The 21,432-nt window shown below is 40.7% G+C and overlaps 1 protein-coding gene across 2 annotated transcripts; it reads left to right on the top strand.

Annotated features, from left to right (window-relative positions):
• Positions 1-263: 263 nt before the first annotated feature.
• On the top strand, positions 264-21,195 carry LOC149303477 (serine/threonine-protein kinase SBK1-like). 2 transcript variants are annotated; one of them, XM_089480273.1, is made up of 4 exons: positions 264-510; positions 14,125-14,322; positions 16,944-17,146; positions 18,084-21,195. In XM_089480273.1, the coding sequence occupies exons 1-4, from the start codon at positions 390-392 to the stop codon at positions 18,864-18,866; spliced, it is 1,305 nt and encodes a 434-aa protein (XP_089336399.1). In that variant the 5' UTR covers positions 264-389; the 3' UTR covers positions 18,867-21,195. The 2 variants fall into 2 exon arrangements, with proteins under 2 accessions (XP_089336399.1, XP_089336400.1); XM_089480274.1 differs by lacking the exon at positions 264-510 and adding an exon at positions 10,719-10,782.
• The last annotated feature ends 237 nt before the right edge of the window (positions 21,196-21,432 follow it).

Genomic DNA, 21,432 nt, shown 5'->3' with positions numbered 1-21,432 from the left:
TCTGAATGACACCTTATTCCCATATTTTTCTCCATTCTCTCTATCTGGGCTCTGAAGGTCCTGGCCTTATACAGTGCCCAAATTTCCACTGCCCCAAGGTGGAGGAATGTCTGCCCTGGTACCTTGCATTGTTCCCAGCATCTTGCTGCCTTCCCCATGCCTCCTCTGCCTGACTTTGGAAACTTGCCCTACTTGTGTCTGAGCCAATGACACATGTTGCCTTCCCTTCACAGAGGGAGAGATTAGACCCAGCCAGGACAGCCTCAGCTCTTACAAGTGCAACTGACAGGCTGAGCACAGAAACAGACTTGACTGTTTTGCAACGCTCTGCATACCCGGTCCAAAGAGATCAGACTAAGGCAGAAGCAAACAGACTGGCACTAGGAAGAATGACATTGGGACAGACAGATGCCATAGCCCAAGAGAGACAGGTGACAACAGGAGAATGGCCTGCGGCTGTCCTTCCACAAGAACCTTCCATTACAACCCAGAAGTGCTTGCCAAACCAAGGTAAGGCCTTGGGGATAAGGGGGTGGGGAAGAGCAACCAAAACACAATTTGCAGGACAGATCTTTTCTGCAGGAAATAATAAAAGTAAGTATGTGTCCATATACCTGACATTGAAATTGGCCCTTTTAAAGGGAAGTTGTTTTGCCAGAATTCCCAAATGCTTGTAATAAACTATGCCTGATAGTCCCACACCTTCTTTCTGCACATGTTGCACTGTTTTTATTCAAGCAATTAAAACTGGCATGAACTTGCTTATATATATACATGACACACACACACACACACACACACACACACACACACACACACATATTTAAAAACAAGGTCTGAGTATGTTTGGATTGCTTTTTTTGACTCAATGTAAGAAATTAGTTTGGCAAATGAGCAGAATGCATATTCTTCAATTAATAGATTCATGTGTGCACAATTATTATTTATTAAATCCCTGGAATCCGGGGAATTTAATTCATTTTCTTCTGAGGATTTGGACTGAACAATAATAATAAATATTGGGGAATTCCAGGGATTTTGGAAAACAGTCCAAGAGATATCTTTGTGGCTTGTTGGCAGCACTGCTCTTTATAGTTGTAGTGCCACTATAGAGTTAGGAGTATTTTCCAAGAAAACCTAATGATTTCTCTGGAGCTCTGGTTGTTCTTTTCTTCTGTGAAACAGAATAGAACAGAAGCAAGAAAAGAGGACAACTTTTCCTTCGATCTCTCTACAACTCCAGGTTGTCTCAGGAAGTATATAGGGAAATTTACATGTTGCACAAAACAGGGTAGGAATTGAAGGAGTGGGACAGAGGGAAGCCACATCTGCACTACAAAATACACGGCTTTTATGCTTCTTTAATGGTCATTTCCCCCAGAAAATCTGGGAAACTGTAGTTTGATGGTGCTCTGAGAATTCTCTACTGAAATCCCAAGTTTCCTTTGAAAGAAGTGAAATTCCTTCAGTGCTTAATGTTTTTATTCCAGAATTTCTGTGCCTCATTTACCAAAGGTTTATGCTGCATGTAAGTGAATCATCATCTAATCATGATTCTCATTTGTTATCCTTGTAGGTTTTTTTTTCTCAAAATGCAGAGATTCAGATTTTCTTTTAAAGAACGAATGTAACAGCTATACACAATATTCACAGCTAAGGTTGGTGGTTTTTCTTAAAAACATGGTTTTATGCAGTGACAGATTAGGCAGAGAAATCTGTCATCGTGCATCTAGTTTTCCATATCCATGACTTTAGAAGAGGTGTCATTTATTAGCATCTTTTAAACACACACACCACACATTTAACTTGTGTTAAAATATCTTTTCAGCATTATTTTAAAAAGATTATTTGCATACTTGTGCAGTAGTGCTTGGAAAAGTATGTCAGATCAAGTTTAAAACTTTATTGTCAAATCAGCCTTTTCAGGCTTTCCAGTCACCTTCTTTTAAGCAGTCTCTTCACATGACAAATATTTCACAACGAAATACATTTTTCAGCCTTCTTAAGGTGATTTGTGGTGATAGGTATCCACTGGAGAGAAAACCATGGCAAACTAACATAGAAAACTCTGAGTTACATAATGATAAATTTTATCGGTATTTGGACTTCAGAGATGTTTTATTTTGTCAAAAAATTGTGATAAGGTAACAAGTCATTCATTTCTAAAAATAAGGATGCTTGAGTTCAAGCTTATATTTCTTGAGAGTCCTTTCTCTATAAACCTATCAATACTGATTGAGGCTGCTGTGATACCTGCATATGATCAGAGATGTATGACTCTGTATGACACTATTTCCCAATTACTTTCCATGTTTCAGTCTGAGCCCTTGCAATAAAGACATGTCTTGTGGCTAAACTTTGACAAGCCTTTGCCCAAATGTATTCTTGCTGGTAACAGAAAACCTGGCATGGTGTTCAGTTAGCAGATCTTGTCTACATATCTGTTTGCTGATATTTCTCTGTATGACATTTTATCCTGCCCTTTTCACAAGTAGCACATAGACTTCCCCTCTTTATCCTCCCAACAAATTTATCAGGTAGATCGATTGACAATGACTGGCTGTAAGTTACCAACAAGTGAGCTTCAAGTTTGTGCATGGATTTAAATCCAAAACTCCAGGTCATTATAGTCCTGTTAAGGAATACTATAGTTGAGGCTGCCTCTGCACTGCAGAAATAATACAGCTTGACACTATTTTAAATGCCATGGCTGAGTGCTGTGGAACTCTGGGGAGATCTGTACTTTTGTGAGATGTTTAGCCTTCTTTGTCAAAGATCTCTGGTGCCACAACAGACTACAAATCCTAAGATTCCACAGCATTGAGCCATGGTAGTTAAAGAGGTGTTAAACTGCATTACAGTCGTCCCTCCAAGTCCGCAGACTTGAAATCCATGGACTTGAAAATCCACGAAGGGATGACTGCCATTAACCCTAATGGCATGCACCCTGCATGCATGTGCCCCATTCAAGCCTATGGGGCTTGAATATGCGCAAGATTTGGAACGTGTGGGGAGGGGGTCCGGAACAGATCCCCCACGAGTTCCAAGAGGCGACTGTATTTCTGCAGTGCAGAAATACAGTGCAGCCTGAGACTATATGGTTATGTGCATGAGCAAATATTGTAATACAATATATGTAGCATGAGTAAATATTCATCTGAGGCCAAAACACAGAATGGTGGCTTCAGGTTTTCATAATCCACTCACAGAATTTTATTACTGGGTGCATTAAAAAATACAATACAATACAATACAATACAATACAATACAATACAATACAATACATCTGTTTCCCTAAAGGTATCAGTATCTGAAAGAGAAATGGGGAGGGATGAGTTGGTTCTTTTCTTTTTAAACTTCGCAACTTCCTCAGAGTGTTTACTTTGGCAGATTAAAAGATGCAAAAGTCAAAACTTGGACAGGACCAAGTCTGTCAACTAGAGCAGAGTGAAGAAGGAGAAGCTGTTGTTGTGGGATGTTGTCAAAGCTAAAAAGCTAATTGGGACCAGAGATGGATTAGACATATTCGCAGAGGATCAGTCTATCAACACCTACTAGCTATAGTGGTTAAAGGGAGATTAAACCAGTACTTTGATCCGAGACAGCTGGAAGCCGCAGAGGAACAATAGTAAGATGAAAAACCACTGAGCAAGAAAGGCAACATGTTTATCTTGGAGTTGCTAGGTCATGAAAAATATTGAAGAGACTTTTCATATAACAAACATTTCTTGATGAGGCTGACATAACAGAGAGAACCATGGACTCGCCAGTGCTTCTTTGAGCCATGGGACAGGAAGGAGTAGCTTTTTAAACTGAATTTGGAACATCAGAATCATGTTATATTTTAGCGGTTGTTACTCTGAGCCAGAGATCTGTCACTAATTACTTCAGTCTGGATGATATTGTTTAGAAGACAACAAGATTACAGAAAGTCTTCTAGTTTAACGGGGCTTAAATATTTATGGCTTGAATTTTTTCCACTGCATTGTCTTAAAGTGTGTGGGGCAGGGACGTATCTGGTAGTAATGCTTGGATGGGTGGGAAGCAGGCTATTTATAAGCCAATTTACACATTCCTTCAGTCCCTTGTTCTTTTGTTCTAAAGAACAGCTGACTCATATGGATTGACACAGGGAGTGGATCAGGATCTATTGGAATATCTCTGGTGGATGATTTAAATTAGATTCTCAGGGATTTTTGACTCCTGCTTGTGTGTTTGTTGTGTGCTTTCAAGTTGTTTTTGACTTATGGCGACCCAAAGGTGAACCTCTCATAGGATATTCTTGGCAAGATTGTTTCAGAGAAGGTTTGCCATTGCCTTCCTCTGAAGCTGAGAGCACATGACTTGCCCAGGATCACCTAGTGGGCTTCATGGCCAAGCTGGAAATGGCCTCCAGAGTTGTAGTCCAACACTCAAATCACAACAGCATGCTGGCTTTCAGTTAAAAAGCCTCCAAGAACTTTTATCTTGCCTCTCTCCAGTAAATTAAATTTTTGCTGCTGTTGTTGTTCTCCGGCTTCAAGTCATTTCTAACTCATGGCAACCCAAAGGTGAATCTATCATGGTGCTTTTGGGGCTGAGAGTGTGTAACTTGCCTAAGGTCACCCAGTGGGTTTCCATGGCTCCGATGGGAATAGAACCTTGATCTCCAAAGTCCAAGTCCTACACACTTAAACCAACATCCTGGCTTTCATTAAATTAAATTGAATTGCTCTTTTTAAATAGGAATAGGTTTGGACAAGAAAAGAGTTGTCAGCTTTCTTCTACTATTGATCACAAAGTCTATCCTGGTGCACCTGAGATGGTATTTTGCACACGCCTCTACTCAGTGGATCTCAGGTTTCTGCTTAAGGACATCAAGGATCCCATGAGCTTGAAGTCTGACCACCACACTTACTGTTTGAAGTTAACCTACCACAGTTTTATTTTTGTCCTAAACACTTTCCCTTACCCAGCAAAATCTTGGCAGAAAGCTGCTGCGACTAGCATAAAAACAGTCGCAGAAGTGGTTGTCCTTTATCAGAGATTGCATAAGTGAGGTCCGTAGTGAAGCCGATGATTTTTGCGAACACATGGAGCCTCTCTCACACTTTTGACTTGGGGGGAGTAAAAGACTGCTGCGCGACAGGTGAGTTCAAGGCCATGACGGCCATTGAGCAATCCATTATGCAACTGTGGAGTCCAGCGTAATTTTGGTAGTGTTGATTTACGCTGTGTAAAATTGTATTGGATCTTGGTCCTTGTATTCCAGGTGGAGTAATAATAATCCTCCCCAAGAGTTCTCAGAATAATTTCCCCTCTCCTCCTCCCAACACCCCGATCCTAATTACAAAAATAAATCAAAGCAAATGGAGTACAGCTGAACAAACATGGTGGATATGTTTCCCCTTTGAAGCTTTTGACTAAGATCACACCTTTTTCTCCACTGTGATATTATCTTTTTCTGAGGTAAGAGGCTATACTCATAGTAATTTCCAAGTCAAACAGGTTTTTGCCAGCTATTGCCAATTATACATGGATTAATTCGGTCATGGAAGCCACAGCCCTGAGTGTTCAAGACATGAACAAGGGAGTTGATGTCTGGGGCTCACTGAGGTTTCCCATTCATAGGTTTGCCATAAGTCAAAATTGACCTGACAGCCAATAATAATAGTAATACCTTTTCTATTATAAAGCAAAATCTCTGCTCAATCCAGAAAGATTTTTTGTTGAAATTGCAGTAGCCTTAATTCACTCAGTAAAAACTACTTGTTCATTTTTTTCCATTTAACAAGTTGAGATTCTGTCAACTGGAATTCCAAAATCCAAAACACTCTAAAATTCAAAATTGTCTACATGGGTGGCTAAGATAGTGATACCTTTGCTTTCTAATGGTTCAGTGTACTTTGTTTCAGGTGCAAAACTATTTAAAATATTTTGTATAAAATTACCTTCAGGCTATTTATATCAATCAATTTCACATTTAGACTTCGGACCCATCTGCAAGATATTTCATTATGTAGATGCAAAGATACCAGAATCTGAAATCTGAAACACTTCTGGTCCCAAGCATTTTGGATAAGGGAGATTCAACCTGTAGCAGTATGGCTATTCTATTAGATACTTCCTGTGGTTTCTCATTCTCCTTCCTCTCTTGTACTAAACCTACACTTGCAAAACCTGCCAATGAAGCATCAGGGTGTGACAGTTCTGGGTAGCTGGGAAAATAATGTGGTGCAACAGGCATGGACATCTGTATGATATCTGTGGGTTTTTTCCTCTGGGGCAAAGACTAGGTTCGGAGTGTTTTGATGTTATGCCTTACTGATTTCCATGGAGAAAAGGGCATATTTGGTGAAAGTGGGTGGTACTGCCCATTTGAGGTGATGGAAAGATCCAAGGGAACAGTGAGGGAAAACAGGGGAGAAAGAGGTCAGTGAGGAAAAAGGGGTTGGAGGGGGGGGCCTTCAGTCAAAGTACTGGCGTGCAAGAAAGACAAAAGGAACCAGCAACCTTTAAGTATTGCACAAAACCCTTCTGTTTAGGATCCCTTAAAAACACTGCACAACCTTGTTGATTGCTCAGGAGTTTATCACACCGGAGGAATTTCTCTTAATTTTGAATGAAAAGAAAATGGGGCCAGAACGCATTCACATAAAATCGCTAGTTTAGCGAAATCACGTGAATGCTCATTGCATTTGAACTGGCTCCCCATTGCCCAAAAATAGCATGCCATTGCCTGAATTTGCGTGTGGTAGTCTATCACGCAATAATGTGAAACCCCATGATTGCACTCAGAGTGACTTCCCATTGCCCGAATTTGCGTGTAGTGGGTTATCACACAATAACGTGAAACCCCATGATTGCGTTCAGATTGCCATTGGAATTTATACTTCCAATTTCCCTTGTCTGATAAACTTCAAAGGCTGGCACAGGCAAGAGGCTTCTCAATTGCTGCTTGATTGCTACTCCCAGGGTGACAGAGTGAAAAAAGAGCAGCGACTGAGATTGGTTTTGCAATAGATCAGTAGACCAAATATCAAGAAATAGTTGTTGCAGGGCTCTAGGGTTGTCTCTCAAGAGGAAAGGGGAAGGTAGCCAGGAAAAACTGGGAACCACTGTGCTAGGGCCACAGCCCTCATCCAGTCTGGGAACTGCCAAGGCTACTTGCTTATTGTTATTTTTGTTACAGATTTACTATGTCTCATTCTGACTTGAACCTCCACTTCAAATCTGCACTCGGGCATGATAGCCACTTGGTTGGTGCTTGCAAAGAAAATCAGAACCAGAGTTCTAAAATCTCTTGTGCCCTCAGTGGGATCCCTATTTTAACACTGGACTTACTAAGGTTATTGTCAGATGGAGAAAAAGGATGGGAGAGAAGTGGGATGGTCCCATCCTTATTGGCAATTGTGCGAAGATTATCACACGATGTCCTGCAACAGTGCGCTCAACCCGTCCTTCTCCCATCAGTGAAGTGGAATGGTCCTGTCACTTTTCATTAAAGGTAGTTAATGAATCATGAGATAAGGAAGAGAGCAGCTTCTCTTCCATCCTTTTCCTCCATGTGTTGATCTCCTAACCACACCAATTATTGCCGGAGGGAGGGATGGATTCAAGGATATGTGCTAGGAGATCAGGCCTGCAGAAGAGTTGGCTGTGCTTACTTGTTGGCCAGGGAGCAGCAAATTTGCATACAATTAGTGATAAACTCTTAGTAATTAATAATGAATAAACTGATTTAATTGATTTGATTTATAGCCTATCTTTCTCCAATCAATACTACAGAATAAAATGTCAAGCCAGTTTCTGATGAACTCTGATTGAGATTAAGCTAGGTATATTTCCAATATCTTGTTGCAAGGGAATGTAGCTAGAGATTTTCTCACTACATCTATGGAAAAAGGATGGGTGCAGTTGTCCCTCTTTTGCAGAATCATTTGCTGCCCAATCAGCCAGGTGAGTGGGCCACTTGAGAGGGGATGCTAAATGCTCTCCCTGTGGCCTTGGGGGCTGGACCCACTGAGTGCGAGATTTGTCTCTCAGCAGTAGCTCTAATATCACTGTGCAGTTGCAACCTGGCACCCAACACCCTGTCAGCAATTTCCCACAAGGAAAGAGCAAATCTTCCACCCACCCAGGAGTACAGGGCAACACCTTCCCTCCTCCCCCAGCAGGTCTGCTGAGAGTGATACTGAAACTAGTGCTCCATTGCACCTCTCCCTATCTTAGAAGCTGTCTGGGCATCAATTTCCTAGTGAGAGAAAGCCAGATCACATTTAATTCTAAAAGAAGAGGTGCTGTATATTCAAGCCAGCCTAGAAATTTAGCTCTGTGCTTTAGAAACCCTTTTTGCTTTATACATGTTAAGAGGTTGATTCTCATAACTCAGTGAAAGGTCTGGTTATGTTAATCCAAAAAAAGGGAAAGGCATTCGGCAAAAGTTCAAAATTCCTCTTTTCTGTTTCTTGTTTATTTTATGTTTATTTTGCTCTTCTCCAGGTAGCTGAGCATACTATATTTTGTTGCTCCCTTCCAGTTTTTTTTTAAAATCCCAACAACCATCTGTGTGACAGGTTTGGGAGGGAGTGGGCCAAGTGAAATTGATGACTGAGTGGCGATTGAATGTCAGATGTCCAACCACTACACCATCCTGATGATGACGCACTGTTACACCAGGGTTAGTAACTGGTGGCTCTTGGGGGTCAAATATCTGCCCCTGAGACCTGCTAGGGGCCCAGAATGCTCCCAAATGAGGGAAAAACACTAGTCAAATGTCCACTTGGGTTTTGTCCACTTGAGTTTCTTCTTCATGGTATCTGACTTACACAAGTGGACATAAAGCCTCATGTGCCTGGGTTCACATACGGCCACTTGAAGAACCACAGTCACAGATCAGCAACGTGTTCTTTGTGATCTCTGATGCACACAAATGAAGAGTTTTGCACCCATTAGTGTGAATTCACAGATGACAACAGAAAGAACTACTGTTACAAGTAAGCAATCTGTTCTTTTTTTAAAAGCTCAACAACGCAGGGGCTCTTGCAACCTATTTAAAAGGCAAGTTGTCACCCTTGGAGACTTCTAAGAGTGGCAAATCAATCTTTTTTGGCTCTGTGGAAAGAGCTAAGGGCTGCAAAAGCAGCATTGGGGACCACAAGCAATTTTGCCTATGGCTTTTATAGTTTTTGTTCTGACATGACAGTCTACAGCTTTTGCAGTCTTTATTCTGAGATGGTATGCAGGGGCCAAAGTCCCAACCTGGGAAACAAATTCAGCAGAAAAGATTCCATTGGTCTCTAAAAAGAAACCCATAATTTGAGCAGTGAGCCTGCTGGGGAAGTTGCACTCATTACATTATGTCCATTTTTCTCCACCGATAACTTTAGCTGTATTTCTGCTTTGCAGTAGAGGTCCAATATGCACAGCAGCAGAATGGCTGTTTCCCCTTTTCAGAGCAGTTTTCCCAGGAGCAGAAAGGATAAGAAAGGGCAGGCTTTGTTTTATCATTTTTGGTACTCTGTTTTATGTTTTTCTATTGTGAATGGCTAAAACAATCAGAACTGATTAATATAATGGCCTGGTCATTGCTTGTCCACTCTGTCTTCTTTATGGCCCTATCCAATGATGTCACTAGGGTTGGTGTCACCTGGTGTGGCTGGGAGGACAGGCAAGCCAATGCTTTGCAATGGGAGCATTCTCTTCCTTTTTGCAAAGGTGCTCCAGCTGATGCCAGCAGCAGTGGCAGGGATAAGATGGACAATGGGCAACTGCCCCATCAGATGTTCACTCTCCCGGCTTTCACCAGGTGTGGTTCATACCATCCAAACCCCCTAGTGACACTCCATGTCTTGTTCTTGCTCTCCTTCTATTAACTAATTAAAACATTTTTATGCAGTCGGGCATTTAGAAACTGATGGGATGGGCTTTGAATGTTCTATGTTGCTGTTTGTAAGGCTTACACATTGTCTTTAAATGTGTTTTATGGTTTCCAATATTTAATGCTTTTAACTATCACTTTTTTAAAACTTGTAGATTTTAAAAAAATATTTTTATTGAAGCTTTTGTATAGTTTTGCAGTCTCGTTATTGAGAGAAAGGTAGGATATGAATGAAAATAACAACAACAACAACAACACAGCAAAATGTCAGGAAACTTTTTTCTAGGCCAGCAAACAAACAACAGTGCATAATTATTTCCATCCCTGACTTCTAACCCTCTATGTCTGAAGAAGTGATCTGTTGTTCATGGTAGCTCATGCTGAAATAAATGGGTTAGCATTAATGGTTTCACAAGACTCCTTGTTTCCTTACTTTCTCCTTTTTATTGAGAATCAACAGTGCTCTGTAATGTGGATCAAACTGGGAGAGTGAGTGAGTTGTTTTACCAAGGCCACGCAATGTTACAAAACTTTGCTACTGGGACATGACACTAATAAAAATGTCATAATCTAGATGGATCATTGTTGCTATGAGATGAGTGACACTAAGAAATGTTTACATGCTCAAACATAACAGAAATTACTGGACAGCTAGTACCTGGCTAATCTTGTACTTCAGATCACGGCTGTTGTTTTTTTGCCTTGTGTCATATATAAAATGAATCATGATGTTGTCAGAGTCAATATCTCAGATGCTGACAAACCTTTACGTACATACATTTCCAAGTGAATATTTTAAAGATCCAGCACTCTTTGTGTCATATGTTGCAACAGTTCACATGTTGAAGGATTTTTTAATCTAGTTTATAATAGCAACAAGGAATTGTATACAGGAAGAAGAATACTTGGCTGTGGTGGATAAGGTGGTACTTGAGGGAGGGTTTTCTGTGTCATATAGAGTGTCTTGGCTCTTGCTTCATGTGCAGCAAATCCCTGTGTGATGCCTGTCCTTTTGCCAGTGTGTTTTATGGTGCTGAATTTGTCAAGTGACTCATCATTATTGCTTCCCAAACTTTCCCTCCCAAATGCTGAATGCACAAAAGAGCTGGCGAGAGCCTCTCCCTCACAGTTTGAGGAATTTCTCCTCTCTCTGTTAAAAAGGTGCCAGTTGTTCCCAGATGCTAACTCATGATGACCCACAACAGTGAGTATCAAACACACCAGCCCCAAACTTGGCCTGCTGTGTGTATACCTGTAATCTCTAAAGATATTATGAGAAATTATAGGAAATTACAGAAATGATGGGGCTAGGCTTTCAGGTTAGACGTTTTATGGCAGCTTGAAATCCATACATTTCTTTATCTCTGTCTTGCAGAGGAGGACGTACTTTGGCTTTTTCAACTTCATATCATGGCTATATAACCTCTTGGCCATATGGGGAAACAAGCTCTGGCTAGCAGGGTTGTATCAAGGTTGAGATTAACATGTATATATGGTTACATGACATATGGGTTTGTTCCCATTAATACTTTAATATAATAACATAATTCCATACCTTCTGTTGATATTCAGAATTCTTGGTGAGTAAGAGAGGCCCCAGCAAATTAAAGGACAAATGTTTTCCCATCTTTTGAAAAGCGAGAAAAGAAGGAATTAGCAATTTTCAACCAGTTAGCTTGATGTCCATATCAGGAAAGTTTCTAGGCTATTAAACAGTCAGTCCATGTGGACTTAGAAAGGAATGTTATCATTACTAAAACTCTACCATGAGCTTCTCAGAAACAAGTCTTGCCCAGCTAATCTGCTCTTTTGTTTGATAGAATTGCAAACTTAGTAGATCAGGGGAATGCTATGGAAGTACTATATCTTGATTCCAGTAATGCTTTGGCAAGGTCCCCTGTGATCATCTTGAAGACAGATTAGTAAAATACAAGCTAAACAATGCTTCTATTGGATGGATTTTTAACTGATCGATGGGTGGAACACAAATTGTGACAACAGGGTTATAGTATCCAGATCGAGGAAAGTAATAGTACTATTCTGCTTTGGTCAGAACATATCAGGAATACTATGTTCAGTTTTGGGCACCACAGTTCAAAAAGTATCTTGACAAGTTGACAAGTATCTTGACATGTGGCCTGAGGAGAGTGGACAAGATGGTAAAAGGTCTGGAAACCCAGGTTTATGAGGAGTTACTTAGGGGGTTGGGTATGTTAGTTTGAAGAAGACTGAAAGGTTACAGGATAAACATCTTTAAATATCTGAAGGGATGTTATATACAAGATGGAGCAAATTTGTTTTCTGCTGCACCCAAGATAAGGACTTGAACCACTGGATTCAAGGTGGAAAAAATCACCTAAACTTTAAAAACAACTATAGCTTATGTTCATCTTATTTACACGACACCATTATGTATTCAGTAATCTCTCCAGAGGAAGCCAACAAGGGAAGTACAATACTTAAACTTTCTCACAGTTCAGGGAAGTAAGAAACAACATTTTTATTTCCAAAAATTTCCACAACAAATGGTGTTGAATATCTAAAATTCAAAACAGAAATTTTAAAGTGTGGAGACTGCACTTGTTTGAAGGTTCCTCTACACTTTCCATTTCATCTTTAGATGTATCATTTTTAAGATGCTAGTTGGGAGTATGAACTTACCAAATTCCATATTTCACATATCGTTTTTTTCTAACACAGAGAGAAAATAAGAGAACAAAGCTCTGAAGCAGGGAAAAATACAGTTCCTTGATGTGGTACAGGGAAACAAACTTGAAGAGAACAAATTTCAAGCAAGCCAATTTCTGATTTTTCCCCATCCTCCAGCTGCCTCTTGTTTTCAGCATATAACTGTATTCACGGGAGCATTGTGGTATCAGGTGACAATTGAGCCAGCTTTTGTATGAACGGATGTGGAAAACATTATCAGGTTCCAACCTAGCTTTTGCTTCTGTCATAGAATAATCTTCATATTATTCCTTGGGGCTATAAACCTCCTTTACAATACACCCCAGCTTGTTCCCAGGCGCTTGTTTGACTCAGTCTGAAGGTCTTCCTGGGATTCAAAACTGCAGAGTCATTTGCTAAGACACACGCAGGTGGTATGAAGGGAATGTCCCCCTGCCATGTGCGGGATGGTGGAAGGATGCCACTGTTGGCTCAGATTCAGTTCTCAGCAGCCCAGGCTGCTGCTAGGTTGGCTCCTTGCTGTTGGTGTATAATAGGAGCAAGGCGCCCCTTCCCACTTTTCCCAAGCACATACCTACCTACCAGCACTTGATAGCTGGAGATTCAAAACAAACCACACTCAGGAAGCCCTGCTAAAATGACAGGCAAGTTCACAAAAACTTCCGTTGTAGGATTGCTCAGGAGAACATCTCATTGGATCAATGCCGCTAACTCACATAGCAGATCTTCATATGTACAGGAAGGGATGGGGAATTTGAACCGTAATATGCTCCTGGTAAACACCCCTTTTTTTCTCACAGTAACACCAGATACAGTTTCTCCTCAAGAAACTACTTTGGAGGAATAAACATGCTGTGACAGTCATCTGCTTTCTTAATTCAGGCTGGCGTTATCCTTCACACCTGTGCTATTAAAAGAGATGTAGGATTATTTTACCCTCCTCCTGTTGAGTTTGGAAGAACGCTTTTGCTATAGATGCTGCATTAGAGGGAGGAATACATGATAATCTCCACCTCATTTTCCTAAAGATCGCAGCTGCCTGAACAGAAAGCAAGCACAACATCCCCTTCACAGCCATCTCTTCAGTATATCCATGGATCCTTCTATAGATACTGTACAAATAATATCACCAAAATATTGTTTAAAAAATCAATAGGTATTTAAACCAATTTCTAGGGCAGAAATATATTTCTATAATAGAAGAAGCAGTACAGGTCAAGTATCCCTAATCTGGAATTCTGAAAACCAAAATCCAAAATTGCCCACATAAGTGGGTGAGCTAATGACACCTTTGCTTTCTGATGGTTCAGTGCTTCATGGTCTGTCTATAACATGTATATGAAACATAAATGAATTTGATGTTTAGACTCGGGTCCCATCTCCAAGATGTTTCATTATGTATTTGCAAATATTCCAAAATCCAAAATAATAATAAAATAAAATAAATCCAGAACATGTCTGGTCCCAAGTATTTTAGATAAAGGAGAACATCGTTGTGATAAGATACTGTGATAAGATACATCGTTGTGATAAGATACTGTGGCAAATGTCATATTGCCCTTTCTGTCCCCCTACAGATTCTGTTGCTGAAGCAGATTCCAGTTCAGCTGAGAACCCCGAAGACACTGAGGACAATGAAGAATTCCTAGAGAAGCTCATGTCCATCACCTCCGACAGCTTACCTCAGCTGGAGATAGAGGAGAAGTACAGCATAGCCAAGGAACTAGGAAGTGGCTCCTATGGACATGTTCTGCAGGTTCAGCACTGTGAGAGAGGTGAGAGCATTTAAGGGTCAGGCAATGTGATTTTATACACCCCTGGCTCCTGGTAGTTGTTCTTATGGGCCTTGGAAGCATTGATACAGAGTTTTGCAGTATCTCTTGTTTCACTGAGCGACAGGATAGACAAAGGCAAAATGAAACAGGAGAGTATATGCACTAGAAAGCTACAACAATTTGATACACTTCATGCCTCCATTCTACAGAATCCTGTGATTAATGCTTTGGTGAGGGTTTTTGGACTTTTCTGCTACAGAGCTCTCACCCAGTTTCCTGTAGTATGTGCTAAACATCACACCAAACTACAAATCCACTGATGCAGTAAGATAAAGTCATTACAACTGAAGTGATATCAGGTTACTCTAACAATGAAAAGTGGACAGTCATGGCATCACCCAATGTGGTAACTCATGGAGTCACGCTTCCATTGACCTCCTCCTATAAAACACCATACAGAATCCTTAGTAATGTTTCTTGTACTAATATTACTCATAAATTGCAATTCTTGTATATCAGTGAATGTAATGGTGATAGTTGTGACATAAACAACTAGCAAAATTAAAACTATACCTTTAAATTTCAATATTGTATGCACAGCCTAAGTGTATTTATATGTGCATAGTTTCATGCAGTTAAAGTGAAAATATGGTAAGATAGGATGTTTTTAAATGGGTTTTAAAAGTATTATTTTTATTTTTAATTTTTAAATTAAAAACGATGGCCATCCGGCCTCTATTTAAAAACTTCCAAAGATTCTGTCAGACTAACACTAGACAATGTTTTTAAAGCAGCAGGAGGAAAGGTATGCCCTCTCTTTGTTGTTAGACTGCAATCTGTGTCAGCTCTAGTCCATGGTAAAGTATGGTAGTTAGGAGATGCAGTCCAAGACAATCTGGAAGGATATATGCTTCACATCCTTAGACCTACTGCTGCTCATAAGTAGTGTCCCTCTCTCCTTGTCATGGTAAAACTGCTGTTTTGTCATGCTGCATATACTCTCCTTCCCAGCAGTCTAGGATACAAAAGAACTGGAGATTCTCCTTAACTTCCTTTTTCAATTTCCTTTTCCTGAAGAATTTGTCCAAGGATGCTGAATTGCCTCAAAAGTATGTAGGGAAAGAGGCATAGAGTTGGTTTGTTGTGTGTCAAAGGATTCCCAACAAGTTGTGTTTCCTGACTCACCATGAAATTTTACTCTGTATGTGTCCAGACCTAGCTGTCTTCATTGTGTAACCATCAAATGCTTTCCTCGCTTTTTTCTGTCTTTTTCTTTCCACAAAATCTCTGACAAGGAGGGAGGGGAAAACAGGTGTTGAACATGATCTTTTGCATGATAGCACCAGGACTGCTTCATCTGGAAGTACCCAAAATGTCGAGTTTGTTGCCCCTTAGTAAAATATTTGAGAACAGTTGATTTCACCAGATAGAAACTGTGATGGAAAATGGGAGGCAAATTATATTAATTAAAGACAATCCTTGTCTTTAAACTAGGGTTGATCTTAGCTTTGGAGAGGATCTACTGTAGTAATGAAAAAATGACTCTTAGGTGAAATCCTGACTTAACTTAAATCCCAGCTGAGGTTCATTTGCAGCTCAGCTCAGCCCAAGCTGCTCCCTTGACCTCATCTGGCACACAAGTCAAGTCATTAATTAGTTGTGTCATCCCAGGCATGTGGGCAGCTGCCAACAAGCAGGTGCTGTGTTGGCCGAGTAAGGCCCAGCGTCCAGAGTAACAAGCCAGCCAGCTACACAGCTGGAAAAAAGTAAGACATTAAGGCAGGAGGCAACCATGTCTGCACAAATGTGCAAGGGAATGTCAAGTCACACAAAAGAAAGACCAAATCCCAGGCCAGGGAAACAAATAATCTGTTACTCAAATGATCTAGCAGGACTTCCCTCACTATGGTGAACTGGCTTCACAGTGCCATCTGCTGGGAAGTCACTAATAAACAGTACAATATAGCTGTGCCACTGTGGCTATGGCACCCTTTTGAGGGCAAAAGAATGCATTTTTTGCACCCTTGAAAGGCTGGATCAGGGCCATGGCGTGTGGTTGCTGTGGCCCCAATTCAGCTAGGAAAGGGGTGGCATCCTGCCACCCCTTCGAGGCAGTCTGTCAAGCCTCTCAGTTTTTAAAAGCTGGTAGCACTATGTTTAAACCCATTGCTATCATTGTGGTTGGCCAGTTCCTCCATTGCAGTTGGGCTTTCCACTTCCAATGCTCATGGTGGATCTCAGGCTGCTGCCACACTGCAGAATTAATGCAATTTGACACTGCTTCAACTGTCATGGCTCTATCCTATGGAATCCTGGGATCTGTAGTTTGTTGTGTCACCAGACCTTGCCATGGCAATTAAAACAGTGTCAAACTGCATTACTTCTGCACTGTAGATGGAGCCTCAGACAGGTTTCTCATTTGTGATGTGGGTTTTAAGCCTTCTTGGCATGGGCCATGTGAAACCCCTGATACATGCTGTTATTAGAGATTGTTAGAAAATGTAGGAACATACTTGTGTAATAGGTAGAAATTGTAGGAGCATACTGATGCAACTGTTGTGACTATGGCACCTAGGCAACTCTTGATGACATCTACTGACACTTTACTTGTTTGCTGTCAGGGACCATAATGGCTCTGAAGATGATGTCTAAGGAACGCACAGGGAGACGGGAGTTTCTGCGAGAATACTGTATCTCTCTCTGCCTTTCCTCACACCATGCCCTTGTGCGAACCATTGGCAGTGCTTTTGAGACGTCCACACATTATGGATTTGCACAAGAGCTGGCACCAGCTGGGGATCTCTGTGCTATTCTGAGTTCAGAGGTATGTAACAAGAATCAAAGATTTTGTAGGGATCTATGAACTTGGTAGAGTATCACAACGTGATGGGAAGGTAGTGAGATTTGCCAAACAAACAAACAAACAAACACATTCTTACCCATTTCTCATCAAAGCTCAAGGCAAAGTATCACACAGAATAAAATACAATATATAACTAAAGACATGAAGCCATTTAAACACATAGGTTAAAACACATAACCATGGGATTACAATAGCTATTACACATTAAAATCATCCAAAAATAAATTTTAAAATATACCAATATAAAATTTTATAGCTTAAAGTCGACTGGGTAGGCCTGCTGGAAGAGATAGGTTTTTAATACTGTTTTGAATTCAGATTGCTGTTGAATCTCTCATCAGGTCATTCCACAATCTATAGTATAAAAGCAGAACTCTCTCAGATGTGGTGTAAATCCAGCTTGCAACTTGATGGCAGAAGTGCATGGCAGTAGATTGGGCGATGGTTCAAGTGTCAATCTTAGTTTTAATCCCACTTGAGTTGGGCTCTCCATGTTGTTATTGTTGTTGTTGTTGTGCGAAGGTGCCACAATACACTTTTCTGTCCGTATCCTTTGTCTTATTAATATTTTTAAAATGAAAAACTGTTCCAACATTGAGTGGGTGATGATGAAGAGAACAAATGAAGCAAGCAAAACTATTCTAGGGATGGGGACAGAGTTGACTTTGTGACATTACAGGTACCAGCCAGTCAGCACCATCTACTGTTGGCTTTGGGGCTAAATTGAACTGCACCCCACAACTCACAGAGTTCAATACTTTCACAGAAATGATATATTTTCATGATCCACAGCAAAATTGGCTTTACCACTATTCCACCAGTACTGTAAACTTGGAGTTTTGAGGGCCTGTTCTTTGAGTCATGCTTTCTTTTAAATCCTCTTTCTCTTTCTCAACAGGAGGGCCTTCCTGAAGTGCAGGTGAAACGCTGTGCAGCCCAGTTGGCTGAAGCTCTGGATTTCATGCATGGCAAAGCCTTAGTGCACAGGGACATAAAGCTGGACAATGTATTGCTTTTTGACAGAGAGTGCCACCATGTGAAACTGGCTGACTTTGGTCTGACGCGACTGGAAGGCACAAAAATAGCAGCCATGTCTGGCACCCTGCCTTATTCCCCACCTGAACTGTGCCTGTTAGAAGGCACAGAGACTCTGTCTCTGGACTCCAGTCTGGATGTCTGGGCCTTTGGGGTGCTGCTGTTCTGCCTCTGCACTGGCTGCTTCCCTTGGGATGTAGCAATGAGCCCTGATCCTCAGTTTGAGGAATTTGGCATCTGGCAGAACCGCACAGTGCCAGGGGAGGCTCCAGGCCTGTGGAAAACCTTCACAACTCACCTCTTGGAGATGTTCCGCCGCTTAATGACCATTGACCCTGATCGTCGCAGTCCTGCTATTGAAGTGCACAAATATTTACGTCTGCCTTGGCGGGTGAACACATGTGGTGGGACACAGAATCCCCCAGGTGTTGCTCTCAAAGGAGCAGATTTTGATGGCTTCCTCAGTGGCCCTACTGAGAACACTATTGACCCGGACAGCAGCTCTAAGGTGAATTGTATTAGGCAAATGCAACCAGAAGTGGTTGTCTCAGAGAAAACCCATGCCATACAAATGGGTCCCAGTTCTGGAAGCAATTGCAACCCACAGGAAGGCTCAAGGCTAGCTGAGTCTGGGCTCCAGCCTTGAAGAAAGCCTTGAATGAGTAAATAACCCCCTTCTATGAGCAGATCAAATGGAGCTTAAAGGCCCAAGTTAAAAAGGGAGGACTTAGCAGTACTATGAAGCTAAGGAGGAGCTTTCAGAACACTTGGTGAAGTAGTGCCACTTTCCCACTCTGTTAGTCAGGGCAGAGTAGAACTAGCCACTCAGTAGAGACAGCTCTGTGACCAGAGGTTGGTTAGTAGTGATATCAATATGACAACTTTAGAGATATCAATCTTCACTTCTTTCATTTTCACACAACCAAGAACAAATAATTTCAAGGTTGTTTCCCTACTGGGAAAGATTACTTGAGTTTTTGAACATTTTGTATTTTTTTAAAATATTTCAAGACTCTTTTTGGAAAAAAAAATCATTTGCACAAAAACAGTGGATTTTTAAAATTTCTGTACCAAAAAAAATATCCTTCCTTAAATTCTCAGAGTGATTGACCACTTTCTCAGTAGAATGGTCCGAGCTGGCAAGACACCCCTTTCTTTTAGTGGATGACAAAATGCACAAGTAAACTTTACACAACAATTTCCATTTAATTATCTGAACAGCAACACCATCCTAGAAGTTATGAGTTGATTCCAGACTAGTATTCCCCCCCCCCCCCCCCCCCGGAACTGCCATCCTTTGTTTATCCATTTTTGTATGCAGTAGTTGGTAATATTTTTATCAGGTTACTGAAGTTCAGTGTTTTCTATGTAATTCTTGCAACTTTACTCCAGAAATCTGATTTGTGGAGCTTTTTAAGAAGTGAAATTAAGGCTTCTCTGGGCTCCTGTTTCTTTAAACAAATGTCCTCTCTTTGCAGATAATGTTTACTTTATTGCTTCCTAATACAAGGTTAGTGTTGAACGCTTGTTAATGCCTCTCAAAGAGCCTTTCAGATTTATCAGAATGTCAGTTTCTATTTTCCAGGATAAATTTAATTATTTCCATGAAATATTTTTACAATCTTTCTTCCTCACTCCTGCCATTGTCCTTTGTGGTTGACAATATGATGTTGTTTCACTATAGCTGCATCTACACTACAGAATAAGTGCAGTTTGATACCGCTTTAACTGCATTGGCTTGATGGTTTGGCGTTCTGGGATCTGGAATAAAGCACTACAACAGGATAATGTGATAAGTAAATACACATCAATCAAGTCATCAACAAATTCCTTTCTCATGCACAGTCTATACTCAGTTCCACTTTATCAGGAAACCATCAGGCAGGATGTACTATTGTGTAGCAAGAAATTCTGGACAGTGAATTTATTTCTTCTTCCAGTATTTGCTTATTAGCTATGACCTACAGTATAGCTAGTCTGAACCAAAGTAGAGCCATATCTAAAATCCCATACACCAGTGATAGTGAAAGTGGTGGCCTGCTCCATGAGCTGGTCCATAGCAAGTTTCCAGGTCAAAAATAATTATTTGTAGTCAATGGATACAAATATGGTGCCAGTCCTTGGCAGTGAGGAAAACCCTGCTGGCCCCCATATCAGGTAGCTTAAAAAGCACTGCCCTGGCACTATACAGCTATAATTAACCGGAAGCCATAAAGCAGGCACAATCTGTGAGCAAGAAACTTTTAATTAAAGCATAATGTCACTTTTTTTTTTTTAAAAAGAGACCTTTTTGTGAGCAAACATTACTGAAAGATCTTGGCCATTGTGGGAAGGGTGTTGTGTTATGTAGTGCTATCAAAGGACAGTATGGAACCTTTGTTTTAATGCTGCTTCCAGTTTATTGCAGAAAAGTCACAGTTCAGCAGTTGTTGCAGAAGAAATTAAAAGCTTATATTATCTATAGAACATTGACAGCCTGATTGTACAAGCAATAAATTAAGGGTAGGCCAAGAGCCAGTGTAGGGTAGTAGTTTGAGTGTTGGACTATGACTCTGGAGATCAGGGTTCAGTTCCCCACTGGGCCATGGAAACCCACTGGGTGACTTTATACGAGTCACATAGTCTCAGCCTCAGAAAACTGTATAAAAGGTATGCTACAGAGTCGCCATAAGCCAGAAACGACTTGAAGACACACAAAAACAAAGTAAAGTGCAGCCCTCCAGATGTTATTAGACTGTAAGCTGCTCTCACTTCTAGCCTGCATGACCAATAGTGAGGAATGCTGGGAGGGGCTGTAATTATAATCTAGAGGTTTGACCAGTCTTGCAATAAAGAGAAGACAGATCTACAGATGTGTAAATCATGGTCTGTATAGCAGAATATTGATTTTTAAAAAAAAAAAATCTCCATGCTGGAGATCGTATGTATATTAATGTTACTGTATTGTTGATGGAGTTTCTATAATAAATTTTTAACAGGAAAAACTGGTTGTGTAGTTGGCTGGATTCTTTGGAGATCCAAATTAATTAGAAAAATACTCTAGGTTGGAGAAAATATCATCCCTCTTCTACACTTGGATGCTTGGGTGGTACAATGAGTATGAAGGCAATTGTTCCTCCTCTTTTCAATGTTACCTCTAGCCACCCCTTGCAATTGTACGGTGTGCAAGAAATGCAGCTGCAAGCATGAAATATCTGAGTAAGGAGACACAT

This window comes from Sceloporus occidentalis, unplaced genomic scaffold, assembly GCF_023333645.1.
Source record: "Sceloporus occidentalis isolate IW3139 unplaced genomic scaffold, rSceOcc1.0.p SCAF_14, whole genome shotgun sequence".
NCBI lineage: Eukaryota > Metazoa > Chordata > Lepidosauria > Squamata > Phrynosomatidae > Sceloporus > Sceloporus occidentalis.
The sequence above is the reverse complement of the archived record's forward strand: the minus strand, read 5'-3'. Positions and strand labels throughout refer to the sequence as shown.

Excerpts from the sequence above, each read along its gene's own strand:
- LOC149303477 (XM_089480273.1), top strand. The coding sequence starts at position 390 with ATGACATTGGGACAGACAGATGCCATAGCCCAAGAGAGACAGGTGACA. Across the intron at positions 511-14,124 it reads GAAGTGCTTGCCAAACCAAG|ATTCTGTTGCTGAAGCAGAT; the intron begins GTAAGGCCTTGG and ends GTCCCCCTACAG. Across the intron at positions 14,323-16,943 it reads GGTTCAGCACTGTGAGAGAG|GGACCATAATGGCTCTGAAG; the intron begins GTGAGAGCATTT and ends GTTTGCTGTCAG.